Consider the following 16,255-nt stretch of genomic DNA (forward strand, 5'->3'; position numbering starts at 1 on the left):
GTTTGCTGCACCCAGGGCATAAGGACTCTGGTTATTGGGAGTGCAATTTCCATGCTTGTATATATATATATATATATATATATATATATATATATATACATACACAGTATATATATATATATATATATATATACACATACACATATATACTGTATATGTATATATATATATATATATATATATATATATATATATATATATATACATACACACACATATACAGTAGATATAAAAAGTCTACACACCCCTGTTAAAATGGCAGGTTTCTGTGATGTAAAAAAATGAGGTTTGATATACAGTAACAGATACACAATACTTGAAATGGTGAATAAGTACAGAAAGAAAAATCATATCACTTGTCTTGCAGCAAATATTATACAATCATATATGTTACATCACAGGATAGTTTGTCAGACTAGTGCATAAAATAAACTTAAAGGGACACTGAACCCAAATTTTTTCTTTTGTGATTCAGATAGAGCATAACATTTTAAGCAACTTTCTAATTTACTTCTATTATCAAATGTTCTTTATTCTCTTGGTATCTTTATTTGAAATGCAAGAATGCAAGTTTAGATGCCGGCCCATTTTTGGTGAACAACCTAGGTTGTTCTTGCTGATTGGTGGATAAATTCCTTGAGCATTATTCTTTACCCTGAAGTTACCTCACTCCTCAGAATATGTGAGAACAGCCATGGATCTTAGTTACTTCTGCTAAGATCATAGAAAATGCAGGCAGATTCTTCTTCTAAATACTGCCTGAGATAAACAGCACACTCCGGTACCATTTAGAAATAACAAACTTTTGATTGAAGAAATAAACTAAGTATAAAACACCACTCTCCTCTTACGACCTCCATCTTTGTTGAGGGTTGCAAGAGAATGACTGGATATCGCAGTTAGGCGAGGAGCTATATAGCAGCTCTGCTGTGGGTGATCCTCTTGCAACTTCCTGTTGGGAAGGAGAATATCCCATAAGTAATGGATGATCCGTGGACTGGATACACTTAACAAGAGAAAATATAAATGCAGTATTTTGCAAGGGAAACTGCGCAAAGCACTCTGGGTGCACTCACAAGAGCCAGGGTGCAACATATAGGGAGGGGAAAGTGGGAGGGAGGCAAGGAACCAGCCACCCAACATTATAAAAAAAAAAGAGAAAAGCAAAGCAAACTTACAAATTTCCTGTTAACAAAAGGGGTACTGTAAACTTGTTACTGTATATATATTTAAATACTAAAGCTTAAGGGGAGGTTATCAAGGTGGGTATGACCTTCAAGTAATATATGAGAGCTAGACCACTCCTAAGATTGCGTAACATATTAAAGGATAATTTAAATTGGTTCAAAGCAAAAGTGAAATTGCATCAACACTATACTAAAAAGGGTAAAGAATAATGCTCAAGGATATATAATTCTGTATAACACCTTGTAGAGAGTATTTTTTACACAGAACCAATAACCAACCACCAACAATGTATAACCAACAAAGGTGTAGCAAAATAGGCTTTGTGCTCACAAGTTTCTAGAATAAGGCTTAGGATCATCAGACTGGAAAGGCTAATCTATAAGTATGGAGGAATATGATTCTGTTTCTCACTTAACGTGCCAACTGAAAGGATCATTAGTGTCAGCTAGTTGTAATAATGAAGATCAGGCACAATTATTGAACGTAAACTCCCCAGCATGTCACAGGATCAGAAATCATATTGCCTTCCAGGACAGTAATACTGCAATCTGCCCCAAATATGTGTCAAAAGCTAAGCTTAGACTTCCGTCTAGCAGTGAGAACTAGGATGTATAATGTATCATGACGAAGTAGTTAACTATAGGGCCACTCGACATACCTGATAAAATACCAAGACAAAGAAGAGTCTTACATGGAATTAAATATGTAGTGAACCAGATTTTGGCAGAGCTCTAACTAACCCTATGTTTACCTATATGTATATTGGAAAGAACATATAAACATGTAAGAAGTCCTCTATATGACTCCTACCTGTGGCTAAAACAGAAATTTGAACAGATTTTTCTAGTTAACATTTCTTTCGCTAAAATACTTATAAACCAAATTAAATATAATAATAACCGTACCGTATTTCAGGAGAAAGTAAATATACTACATTTTGTGTATTAACAATTGCTCAAGTCCACGCTAGGTAAGTTCTCAGTTTAGCAAAGCTGATTTAGAAATACAGCTCCAAGTTCAAACATTCAATATAATCCAGCGTAGCACCTTCATATGAAGTGATAGGTGTCTTAAGTCGCTCAAAGAAAGCCCCCTATGCGTAAAGTTGAATCACGACTTGGAAACATAATAAATGCCCCTCACCTAGCCAACTGCAGATCAGCTCCGACCATGCATGAGGGCCAATAGATACATATGACCTGTAATCAAAGCCCCTGAGTAATCCAGTGTAATAACTCGAACACCCAGCAAGGCTAATGCTCCGAGCCCAAGTGCTGTGAAATCCTTGCCCAACACCGGAACCGGCGAAATGAGATGGACCCCATGCATCCACTCAATATGCGCTTCCAGTGGGTAGACCAAGTTAGGGTAGTCTAGAAGGAGCTTCATCGGTTTAGAGTGTTGCGGGTTTAGAACAGTTAATGCTTCCATAGGATTACCCTTAGTGGTAAACTCGCCTGTCCCCAATTCTTGTATATTCTTATACACTGCTATAGTTGGGGAGGGGGTAGTAACCTGTCCGTCATCGGCTCCAACTTGATTGGCAACAACTAAATCCGCACATCCTTCTGTATACGATAACAATCCTCTGTTTCTATAGCAGGAGCCTGCATGCGTGCCCATTTGTATATAGGTGTTATTAGATGATGCCATGATCATAAGAGTTTTAAGTAGAGCTTGTGTAAGGTTGCGGAAGTGGTTATGGAGGAGCTGCACCATCTCCGATTCCCACATGGCCGCGGCCTCCTTCATGGTGATATTGCCGTTTAGCTCAATGGTCCAATATTATCTCAGCAAACTTCCTCACCTTTATTAAAATTGTCCAAGCGCAATAGGGATCTGATTTTGGCTTCTAAAACACGCATTTATGTACAGATACCCACATTTGAATCTAAATATAGTCAGGAGCTTAGCACAGACACGTCTTGTTCCTTGGATGGCTGGCTCCGCCCCCCACTTTTTCCACCTTTAATGTGACCTATAAACTCAACAACTCAATTGAAAAACAAACTGAAATCTTTAAGGTGGAGGGAAGTAAACAAAAAAAAACCTAAAATAATGTGGTTGCATAAGTGTTCACACCCTCTTATAACTGGGGATGTAGCTGTGTTCAGAATTAAGCAATCACAAACAAAACCATGTTAAATAAGAGTCATCACACACCTGCCATAATTTAAAGTGCCTCTGATTAACCCTGAATAAAGTTCAGCTGTTCTAGTAGGTCTTTCCTGACATTTTCTTAGTCGCGTCCTACACAAAAGCCATGGTCTGCAGAGAGCTTCCAAAGCATCAGAGGGATCTCATTGTTAAAAGGTATCAGTCAGGAGAAGGGTACAAGATAATTTCCAAGGCATTAGATATACCATGGAACACAGTTAAGACAGTAATCATCAAGTGGACAACATACGGCACAACAATGACATTACCAATAACTGGATGCCCCTCCAAAATTGATGAAAAGATGAGAAGAAAACTGGTCTGGGAGGCTACCAAGAGGCCTACAGCAACATTAAAGGAGCTGCAGGAATATCTGGCAAGTACTGGCTGTGTAGTACATGTGACAACAATCTCCCGTATTCTTCATATGTTTTGTCTTTGGGGTTGATGGCAAGACGGAAGCCTTTTCTTACAAAGAAAAACATCCAAGCCCAGCTAAATTTAGCAAAAACACATCTGAAGTCTCCCAAAAGCATAAGAAAAGGTGTTATGGGCTGATGAAACCAAGGTTGAACTTTTTGGCAATAATTCCAAAAGATATGTTTGGCGCAAAAACAACACTGCATATCACCAAAAGAACACCATACCCACAGTGAAGCATGGTGGTGGTAGCATCATGCTTTGTGTCTGTTTTTCTTCAGCTGGAACTGGGGCCTTATTAAAGGTAGAGGGAATTATGAACAGTTCCAAATACCAGTCAATATTGGCACAAAACCTTCAGGCTTCTGCTAGAAAGCTAAACATGAAGAGGAACTTCATCTTTCAGCATGACAACGACCCAAAGCATACACCCAAATCAACAAAGGAATGGCTTAACCAGAAGAAGATTAAAGTTTTGGAATGGCCCAGCCAGAGCCCAGACCTGAATCCAATCGAAAATCTGTGGGGTGATCTGAAGAGGGCTGTGCACAGGAGATGACCTCGCAATCTGACAGATTTGGAGTGTTTTTGCAAAGAAGAGTGGACAAATCTTGCCAAGTCAGACTGAGTGCTGTAATAAAATCAAAAGGTGCTCCAACAAAGTATTAGTTTAAGGGTGTGCACACTTATGCAACCAAATTATTTGATTTTTTTTATTTTTACTTCCCTTAACCTAAAAGATTTCAGTTTGTTTTCAATTGAGTTGCATAGTTTATAGGTCACATTAAAGGTGGAAAAAGGTCTGAAATTATTTATCTTTGTCTCATTTTTTTACATCATGAAGCAGAGACATAATCCCCTCCCTTTGGAGACTGGGTTACAGGGCAGCATTCCAACATGATAACGACCCAAAACATCTCCAAGATGATCACTACTTTGCTAAAGAAGCTGAGGGTAAAGGTGATGGACTGGCCAAGCATATCTCCAGACCTAAACCCTATTGAGCATCTGTGGGGCATCCTAAAACAGAAGGTGGGGGAGAACAAGGTCTCTAACATCCACCAGCTCTGTGATGTTGTCATGGAGGAGTGGAAGAGGACTCCAGTGGCAACCTGTAATGCTCTGGTGAACCCCATGCTCACAAGGGTTAAAGGGACAGTATACTGTAAAATAGTTTTTCCCTTAATGTGTTTACAATAGCTTTTTTTTTACCAACTGCAGAGTAAAAAATGTATGAAAATTAGCTTTTTAAGGTTTATTTCTGTATATTAAAGCTCTGATTTTGTGTTTTGAAGCCACAGCCTAATAAAATAGGTTGAGCTTGTAGGTATAATCAGATCTCATTACTGTATCACATTGTGCACATATACCTGCTTCTTTATCTTATATCTGTCCTTAAAACAATCACCAATACTTTGAGAGAACAATGGAAAATCAACATTTTATTACCTTATCTCTGCTTTATCACACTGGGAGTGTAATTTCTTCTGCTGGCTGTGTTTACAAAGCTTATCTATAGCTGGTACGCGCGGCCACAAACTTTCAGAATAGGTGGGGATACCACATGCTAAATTAACATTTCAAATGCCAATATAAGGGTAAAGGAGCTACTTGTAAACAATTTAATACACTCCAGCAGGTAAAGTGGATCATTGGGAACAAATTAAAGGGGAGAACATTTTTGAGTAAACTGTCCCTTTAAGGTAGTACTGGAAAATAATGGTGGCCACACAAAATATTGGCACTTTGGGCCCAATGTGGACATTTTCACTTAGGGGTGTACTCACTTTTGTTGCCAACGATTTTTACATTAATGGCTGTGTGTTGAGTTATTTTGAAGGGACAGCAAATTAACACTATTATACAGGCTGTACACTCACTACTTTACATTGTAGCAAAGTGTCATTACTTCAGTGTTGTAACATGAAAAGATATAATAAAATATTTATAAAAATGTGAGGGGTATACTCACTTTTGTGAGATACTGTGTATATATATATATATACACACACACACACACACACAGAGAAGCACACTCACAGAAATTAATAACTGGCTCAATACTATTGTTAGCCTGTTCTATGGCGATTTACCACCTGGGTGCAGCTTCTTTTAAGCCCAGTAATGCTCTTCACAGCGAAGAACTTTCCTGTAGTATATCAGTCTGATCCCGCCTATTATCACTGACGAGGCCCAATGGAGGCCGAAACGATCGTCTGAGCAAAGAGTCCACGTCTGGTTTCCCCTTTTTCCCATAGGGAGACTAAATACACACAGAGAGAAGCACACTCACAGGAACGAACAACTGGCTCAATACTATTGTTAGCCTGTTGTATGGCGATTTACCACCTGGGTGCAGCTTCTTTTAGCCCAGTAATGCTTTTCACAGAGAAGATCTTTCCTTTAGTATATCAGTCTGATCCCGCCTATTACGGTCAGTCCAGCGCCGAAATACCAGGCAATTCCTCTCTGAACAAGAAACACAGCAGCCCCAGACGATCGTTTCGGCCTCCATTGGGCCTCGTCAGTGATAATAGGCGGGATCAGACTGATATACTACAGGAAAGTTCTACTCTGTGAAAAGCATTACTGGGCTAAAAGAAGTTGCACCCAGGTGGTAAATCACCATAGAACAGGCTAACAATGGTATTGAGCTGGTTGTTCGTTCCTGTGAGTGCATTTCTCTCTGTGTGTATTTAGTCTCCCTATGGCAAAAAGGGGCAACCAGACGTGGACTCCTTGCACAGTGTGCTTAGAGGAATACTGCTAAACCTCACTGACGAGGCCCAATGAAGACCGAAAGGATAGTCTGGGGTTGCTGTGTTCCTTGATCAGAGAGGAATTGCCTGGTATTTCGGCGTTGGACTGACTGTAATAGGCGGGATCAGACTGATATTCTACAGGAAGGTTCTACTCTGTGAAAAGCATTACTGGGCTAAAAGAAGTTGCACCCAGGTGGTAAATCCCCATAGAACAGGCTAACAATGGTACTGAGCTGGTTGTTCGTTTCTGTGAGTGCACTTTCTCTCTGTGTGTAAATATATATATATATATATATATATATATATATATGGCCTTGGACAGATCATTTTCACTATTGAGTACCCATTCATCCTATCTCAATTGCTACTTGTTTTGGTGGTACTGGGCCATTGTGGTGCGTCTGTTTTCTTCCTTTTTCAGATCATCTCTCACCAGGATTCCACCATCCTTTGACAGAGTGCTGCCTCCATTTTGGATATATTGGACTTTTCTGTCACTTTTGCAAGATACTGTGTATATATATATATATATATATATATATATATATATATATATATATATATATATATATATAGGTGGACAGATTCCCAAGTTTCATGTAAAAGCTACCAATCAAAATGAATATGCATATAAACTGTGAACTCTTGCCTATGCTCATTAGGAGCAGGTGCCTCAGAAAGTGAGCATATAAAAAGATTGTGCACATCTTGACAATGGAAGTAAATTGGAAAGGTTTTGTTTTTTTTTAATTATTATTATTGGATGCTGAATGATGAAAGTTTAATTTGGACTTAAGAGGTTTTTTTTTAACCATTTGTTATTATGCAGTATAAAATGCAGTCTATTGTAGAGGTTCTCGAAAAAGAAAATTCTAGCATGGTTTGCTTTTTACAGGACAAGCTGAACAAAATGTCAGTAGCTTTTTAAACCGTTAACATTTTTTTCCCATCCATAAATTACTGTGCACAAAATTAGCTTACGGAGAAACCTCTAGGAGTCAAAAAGCTATGTTCCTCGTAATTACTATTTATTTTTAGTTGTATAATGCACTATAGCTAATGCACCAAAGATCTCTATATATCTAAGTTTCATTAATAATACAATTACAATAGACTGGTTATATTAAAACATATATCATTATGTCTTTCATTAAAATTGTAAAGCAATATAGCAATGCAGAATTCACATTTACCTCTGCAGAAGATCTCTTCAGTTGCAGTTTGTTTAATGGTTTGTAAGGGTGTACGATCATGTATTGTTTCCTTTGGGTCCACATCCAAGACAAAAAACCCTTTAAGACCATAATATTGCACAGCTGCACTTTCTCCTCTAAGAGCAATGCTCTGAAGTTCCTGATGTGGAAGAAATTAAAGATTTTATATTTTACTTAAAGAATGTTTACAAAACTATCCGTGCTAGCAGAGCTAAAATCAATAAAGCTTGTACATAAAACAGATATGAAAGTGACTTTTTATGCAGGCTTGCTACTTTAACAGACATTTCAATGTAGAAGCTGTTCATGTTTTACAAATTATTTATCAAACCATCACATTCACCTGTCTACTTTAATGATTGTTTTCTTAAAGAGAACAAGATAAAGATATTCTTTTGAAATAGTAAAATCATAATAACACATTCGTACAATACCCTAAGGCTTTTAACCAGCTGCATATGCAATTTTTGTTAGTGTTATTAAAACCAGTTGGTCTCCTGATAAAAGAACACAGTGTGAATAAGGTCACAAAAAACCATGCTCCAAACACTTTATCAGACTGCAACAGTACATGAAAGTGGTAATTGAATCTCCCAGATGCACTTACTATATGAAATAAGTGATTTATCTTATATGCTGCAGGAGACCATCATGTCTATCATTCTAAATATCCATAATAAAGATATCTGTTAACAGCTTAACAAATCCCAGGAACGGTATTTTTAGGGACAGTCAAGTCCAAAAAAAACTTTCATGATTCAGACAGGGCAAGTCATTTTAAACAACTTCCAATTTACTTTTCTCACTAATTTTGCTTTGTGCTCTTTGTATTCTTAGTTGAAAGCTAAACCTAGGAGGTTCATATGCTAATTTCTTGGACCTTGAAGGCCGCCTCTAATCTAAATGCATTTTGACATTTTTTCCACTACTAGAGGGCGTTAGTTTATGTGTTTCATATAGATAACATTGAGCTCATGCACGTAAATTTACAGAGGAGTGAGCACTGATTGGCTAAAATGACCATAAATATGAGCATTTCTGAATTTGCTGTTGGGTACGTAACAGCATGGGTTTTTGTGTGACAGTGAATGAGTACGCAACAGCTTGGGCTTCTGTGTGACTGTGTATGGGCATGTAACAGCATGAGCTACTGTGTATGGTTACGCAACAGCACGGGTTCTGTGTGACTGTGTATGGGTGCGCAAGGCCGTGGGCTTCTGTGTGACAGTGTATGGGTATGCAACATTGTGAGCTTCTGTGTGACAGTGTATGGGTATGCAACATTGTGAGCTTCTGTGTGACAGTGTATGGATATGCAACATTGTGAGCTTCTGTGTGACAGTGTATGGGTATGCAACATTGTGGGCTTATGTGTGACAGTGTATGGGTATGCAACATTGTGAGCTTCTGTGTGACAGTGTATGGTTAAGAAACAGTACGGGATCTGTGTGACTGTGTATTGGTGCGCAAGGCTGTGGGCTTCTGTGTGACAGTGTATGGGTATGCAACATTGTGGGCTTCTGTGTGACAGTGTATGGTTAGGCAACAGCACCGATTCTGTGCGACAGTGTATGGTTATGCAACAGCTAGAGCTTCTGTGTGACTGTGTATGGTTAGGCAACAGCTAGAGCTTCTGTGTGACTGTGTATGGTTAGGCAACAGTGTAGGCTTCTGTGTGGCAGTGTACGGGTATGCAATAGTGTGGGCAAACTACCTGTTGGCTGTTCAAATCAGCCAATAGGATTTAAGCAGCTCTCATCCTATTGGCTGATTTGAAATTTTCAGCAAATACGAATGCAAGGTACCCCAACATAAAATGGGTACCTTGCATTCAAGCTTCAGTGAGCGTCAGACGATCATATGAAGAGGAGCCTCCACGCCGGATTTATTTTGGGGGGTTGGTTGGGTTGGTAGGGGTTTTTACTGTTAGGGGTTAATCTGTATTTATTTTTAGGTAAAAGAGCTGATTGCTTTAGAGCAATGCCCTACAAAAGGCCCTTTTAAGGACTATTTGTAGTTTAGTCTTAGATTAGGGGGTGTTTTTATTTTGGGGTGGCTTTTTTGTTTTTATAGATTTAAAGTTTTTTATTTTGGATAATTTTGTTTATGTATTCTTAGATTTTTTAAATTTTTTATGATATTAGATTTTTTTTTCATTTTATGTAATCTTAGATTTTGTATTTAAATTAAAACTTAGGTTTTATTTTTTTATGTAATATTAGGATTTTTTATTTTAATTTTAGATTAGGATTTTTTATTTTGGTATTGTAATTAATTTATTAGTTTAATAATCTTTTTTTATTTTATGTAATGGGGTTAACTTAGGGGGTGTTAGGTTAGAGGGCTTAGTGATTAGATTAATACTTTGCGTTGTGTGTTAAGGCGATTTAGGGGTTAAATATGTACTTTGCATTGTGGGGGTGGCGGTTTAGGGGTTAATAGGTTAAAAAAGGTAGATTGCATTGTGGGGGATGGCAGAATAGGGGGTTAATAGTTTAAATATGTACTTTGCGATGTGGGGGGATGGCGGTTTAATGGTTAATACATTGTATTGTTAGTTGTGATGTGGGGGGATGGCGGATATAGGGGTTTTGACGTGTCAGGTTTATTTTTGGGAGGCGGTTTAGACTTCAATGGGAAATAGGTCTCAAAAAGCTAATTTTTCCTTTTTTACACCTAGCTGAGCTGGGTGTAATTTTTCTCAATGTATCGACAGCCTCCTGATACTTTCTATGGGACACGAAAATGTTTTCGGCAGCTGTATTCCGGTTACCGAAATTGAGGTATAACAGGCAGTTGGAAGCAGTCGGGGAACAATATTGCTTCCGACAGCATATTTATTGTTTTGCGACCACACACAAACCTAATTATGGCTCAATGGAAACAAGACCTTAGTGAGGTGTATAAGGAGTAAAAGAATAAAAAAAGAGGAACAGGATAAATAATGTGCTTTATACAAAAAAATCATAACCCCCCAAAAAATGGGTGGGTCTCGTGGACTCTCACCACATGAAAGAAATTAATTTATCAGGTAAGTTCTTACATAAATTATGTTTTTTTTCATATAGGTGACAAGAGTCCACGAGCTTGTTACTGATGTGATATAATACCCAAGATGTGGAAGTCCACAAGTAAAAATAAAGGGAGGGATAAAATAAAAACAGTTACTTCTGCTGAGAAATTAAATCCAAAAAAATTATTGAGTCTCTTAAAAAATCCAAAAAACTTAAATAATAGACACTAACAGACAGCTGCCTGAAGAATCTTGCTACCAAAAGCCGTTTCCAAAGAAGCATAAACATTAAAATGGTAAAATTTAGTAAAGGTATGCAAAGAAGACCAAGTGGCTGCTTTGCAGATTTGATCAACTGAAGCTTCATTCTTGAAAGCCCAAGATGTGGCAACTGATCTTGCAAAATGAGCTGTTATTCTCTGAGGCAGAGACTAGCCCGCCTCCAAATAAGCTTTGTGAATCAGAAGTTTCAACCAAGATGCCAAAGATATGGCACTTACTGTGTAAGACACCTATCCACATATGGCAGACAGCCAAACCAGTACTGTAATATATCAGCAAAGGTAATGGTACAAGAGTATAATGTTTATCTATAAAGGGAGGCAGAGGATGAATCCCTGCGACCAATTTACAAAGAGCCTTATGAATAGATTTCCCATATGTAAAACCATGGTATCATCAGTCAATACTCCATTCACATCCCTCAGACAAACACTGGAACTGGGCTTTAATATGCTTAGAAGCGCCTTTCACTGAAGAATCAAGGACATCATGCTTCACCACCACCTAAGGAGGCAAAGTTTTTAAAACTGAGGTATGAGTGAGGTGGGAAATGTATTTATAGGCATTTGAGGTTTGGGAAACTTTGCCCCCTCCTGGTAGGAATGGACATCCCATCAGTAACAAGCTTGTGGACTCGCGCCACCTATATGAAAGAAAATAAATAAGCATCTGTGTTTAATGGGCAGTTGGGGACTGTAAAGGGACGACAGGTTTCTTTAAAATTAAAAGCAGGAGCAACACCAAAATCTTTTAACGCAAGCAGTGTGACAGTTGCGCTAAGGGCAGGAATAGAGACTGAATTATAGCGACTAGAGGAGCTGAATATAATCTCAAAGGTTTACAACAGTGAGTGGGCTTCACTCATTGTTTCTTTGAGGAAAATAAATGGTGAGATATGGATTTGTGGGGGCTTACACATGGCTCGTAACACATAGCTTACAACAGATAAGTATCCGTTTCCCAGGATAGATGATTTTTTTCATCAATAGCAGGTGGCAAGTAATTTATCAAAATAGACTTAAAAAATACATAACTGTAGTTACCTGTACACCCGAATCCTCGGCCCCTACTTACTATTAATACCCACCGGCAGCTATTCAGGTATAAGTGTATGTTTGTTTTTAAATTGCACCTGCACCAGCTGTCTGGCAAAGTACAATTAATGAGCTCTTGGCTGGAATCACTGGGACACATTGCCTGTTAGATGACATGCTGGTGACAGGGAGATCAGAGGAGGAACATAAGCAAATTGTAAGGACAGTCTTGCAAAGACTCATGTAGGATCGCCTTGAATTTTGTACTCATGTGATTGACAAACATGGTCTGCATACCACAGATGAGAATGTCAAGGCCTTGCAGGATGCTCCAACTCCACAAAATGTGACACAACTGAGATTCTATCTTGGTATGTTAAATTAATACAATTTATTTTTGCTGAATTTAGCTCATGTTCTTTACCCCTTACATTTTCTTCTGGAGAGTAAATGCTGGAAAGTAGAATGTGCGACAGCGTTCTGTAACTTAAAAGAAATAACTCAAAAGAATTAGTTTGCAGTTCACGTCTTCTAGTACATTATAACCTAGAAAAACACTTTTCATTGCTTGTGAAGCTTCACCTTATCGACTGGGGGCTGTTCTGTCTCATTCAATGGCTGATGGAACAGACAGACCAGTGGCTTTTGTCTCCAGATCACTCACCGCTGCAGAAAAAACATAATTTATGCTTACCTGATAAATTTATTTCTCTTGTAGTGTATCCAGTCCACGGATCATCCATTACTTGTGGGATATTCTCCTTCCCAACAGGAAGTTGCAAGAGGATCACCCACAGCAGAGCTGCTATATAGCTCCTCCCCTCACTGCCATATCCAGTCATTCGACCGAAACAAGACGAGAAAGGAGAAACCATAGGGTGCAGTGGTGACTGTAGTTTAATTAAAATTTAGACCTGCCTTAAAAGGACAGGGTGGGCCGTGGACTGGATACACTACAAGAGAAATAAATTTATCAGGTAAGCATAAATTATGTTTTCTCTTGTTAAGTGTATCCAGTCCACGGGTCATCCATTACTTGTGGGATACCAATACCAAAGCTAAAGTACACGGATGATGGGAGGGACAAGGCAGGAACTTAAACGGAAGGAACCACTGCCTGTAGAACCTTTCTCCCAAAAACAGCCTCCGAAGAAGCAAAAGTGTCAAATTTGTAAAATTTTGAAAAGGTGTGAAGAGAAGACCAAGTCGCAGCCTTGCAAATCTGTTCAACAGAGGCCTCATTTTTAAAGGCCCAGGTGGAAGCCACAGCTCTAGTAGAATGAGCTGTCATCCTTTCAGGGGGCTGCTGTCCAGCAGTCTCGTAGGCTAAGCGTATTATGCTCCGAAGCCACACGGAGAGAGAGGTTGTCGAAGCTTTTTGACCTCTCCTCTGTCCAGAGTAAACGACAAACAGGGCAGATGTTTGACGAAAATCTTTAGTAGCCTGTAAGTAAAACTTCAAGGCACGGACTAAGTCCAGATTATGCAAAAGACGTTCCTTCTTTGAAGAAGGATTAGGACACAATGATGGAACAACAATCTCTTGATTGATATTCCTGTTAGAAACCACCTTAGGTAAAAACCCAGGTTTGGTACGCAGAACTACCTTGTCTGAATGAAAAATCAGATAAGGAGAATCACAATGTAAGGCAGATAACTCAGAGACTCTTCGAGCCGAGGAAATAGCCATCAAAAACAGAACTTTCCAAGATAAAAGTTTAATATCAATGGAATGAAGGGGTTCAAACGGAACTCCCTGAAGAACTTTAAGAACCAAGTTTAAGCTCCACGGGGGAGCAACAGTTTTAAACACAGGCTTAATCCTAACCAAAGCCTGACAAAATGCCTGGACGTCTGGAACTTCTGCCAGACGCTTGTGCAAAAGAATAGATAGAGCAGAGATCTGTCCTTTTAAAGAACTAGCTGATAAGCTTTTGTCCAAACCCTCTTGGAGAAAGGACAATATCCTAGGAATCCTAACCTTACTCCATGAGTAACTCTTGGATTCACACCAATAAAGATATTTACGCCATATCTTATGGTAGATTTTCCTGGTGACAGGCTTCCGAGCCTGTATTAAGGTATCAATGACGGACTCGGAGAAGCCACGCCTTGATAGAATCAATCGTTCAATCTCCATGCAGTCAGTCTCAGAGAAATTAGATTTGGATGATTGAAAGGACCTTGTATTAGAAGGTCCTGCCTCAGAGGCAGAGTCCATGGTGGAAGAGATGACATGTCCACTAGGTCTGCATACCAGGTCCTGCGTGGCCACGCAGGCGCTATCAGAATCACTGATGCTCTTTCCTGTTTGATTTTGGCAATCAGTCGAGGGAGCAGAGGAAACGGTGGAAACACATAGGCCAGGTTGAAAAACCAAGGAGCTGCTAGTGCATCTATCAGCGTTGCTCCCGGGTCCCTGGACCTGGATCCGTAACAAGGAAGCTTGGCGTTCTGGCGAGACGCCATGAGATCCAGTTCTGGTTTGCCCCAACGATGGACCAGTTGAGCAAAACCTCCGGATGGAGTTCCCAGTTCTCTACGCCTGGGATGTGGATCGCTGACAGGTGGCAAGAGTGAGACTCTGCCCAGCGAATTATCTTTGAGACTTCTAACATCGCTAGGGAACTCCTGGTTCCCCCCTTGATGGTTGATGTAAGCCACAGTCGTGATGTTGTCCGATTGAAATCTGATGAACCTCAGTGTTGCTAACTGAGGCCAAGCTAGAAGAGCATTGAATATTGCTCTTAACTCCAGAATATTTATTGGGAGGAGTTTCTCCTCCTTAGTCCATGATCCCTGAGGAGTTCCAGACTGCGCCCCAACCTAGAAGGCTGGCATCTGTTGTTACAATCGTCCAATCTGGCCTGCGAAAGGTCATACCCTTGGACAGATGGACCCGAGAAAGCCACCAGAGAAGAGAATCTCTGGTCTCTTGATCCAGATTTAGTAGAGGGGACAAATCTGAGTAATCCCCATTCCACTGACTTAGCATGCATAATTGCAGCGGTCTGAGATGCAGGCGCACAAATGGCACTATGTCCATTGCCGCTACCATTAAGCCGATTACTTCCATGCACTGAGCCACTGACGGGTGTGGAATGGAATGAAGGACACGGCAAGCATTTAGAAGTTTTGATAACCTGGACTCCGTCAGGTAAATTTTCATCTCTATAGAATCTATAAGAGTCCCTAGGAAGGAGACTCTTGTGAGTGGTGATAGAGAACTCTTTTCCATGTTCACTTTCCACCCATGTGACCTCAGAAATGCCAGAACTATCTCTGTATGAGACTTGGCAATTTGAAAGCTTGACGCCTGTATCAGGATGTCGTCTAGATACGGAGCCACCGCTATGCCTCGCGGTCTTAGAACCGCCAGAAGTGAGCCCAAAACCTTTGTAAAAATTCTCGGGGCAGTGGCCAACCCGAGGGAGCTACAAATTGGTAATGCCTGTCTAGAAAGGCAAACCTTAGGAAACCGATGATGATCGTTGTGAATCGGTATGTGAAGGTAGGCATCCTTTAAGTCCACTGTGGTCATGTACTGACCCTCTTGGATCATGGGTAGGATGGTCCGAATAGTTTCCATTTGGAATGATGGAACTCTGAGGAATTTGTTTAAGATCTTTAGATCCAAGATTGGTCTGAAGGTTCCCTCTTTCTTGGGAACCACAAACAGATTTGAATAAAATCGCTGTCCTTGTTCCGTCCACGGAACTGGATGGATCACTCCCATTACTAGGAGGTCTTGCACACAGCTTAAGAATGCCTCTTTCTTTATCTGGTTTGCTGATAACCTTGAAAGATGAAATCTCCCTTGTGGAGAAGCTTTGAAGTCCAGAAGATATCCCTGAGATATGATCTCAGACGCCCAGGGATCCTGAACATCTCTTGCCCACGCCTGGGCGAAGAGAGAAAGTCTGCCCCCCACTAGATCCGTTTCCGGATAGGGGGCCGTTCCTTCATGCTATCTTGGGGGCAGCAGCAGGCTTTCTGGCCTGCTTGCCCTTGTTCCAGGACTGGTTAGGTTTCCAGGCCTGTCTGGAATGAGCAACAGTTCCCTCTTGTTTTGAAGCGGAGGAAGTTGATGCTGCTCCTGCCTTGAAATTTCGAAAGGCACGAAAATTAGACTGTTTGGCCTTTGATTTGGCCCTGTCCTGAGGAAGGATATGACCCTTGCCTCCA

The 16,255-nt window shown here is 40.0% G+C and overlaps 1 protein-coding gene across 1 annotated transcript in view; it reads right to left on the reverse strand.

Annotated features, from left to right (window-relative positions):
• The window catches only part of ZBBX (zinc finger B-box domain containing), a 508,142-nt gene that overhangs the window by 119,383 nt on the left and 372,504 nt on the right, over positions 1–16,255 (reverse strand). Inside the window, exon 17 of the mRNA XM_053711814.1 lies at positions 7,721–7,880. Within this exon, the coding sequence (XP_053567789.1) occupies positions 7,721–7,880 (160 nt within the window). The remainder of the gene's footprint in view (positions 1–7,720; positions 7,881–16,255) is intronic.

Source organism: Bombina bombina, chromosome 4 (genome assembly GCF_027579735.1).
Source record: "Bombina bombina isolate aBomBom1 chromosome 4, aBomBom1.pri, whole genome shotgun sequence".
Lineage (NCBI taxonomy): Eukaryota > Metazoa > Chordata > Amphibia > Anura > Bombinatoridae > Bombina > Bombina bombina.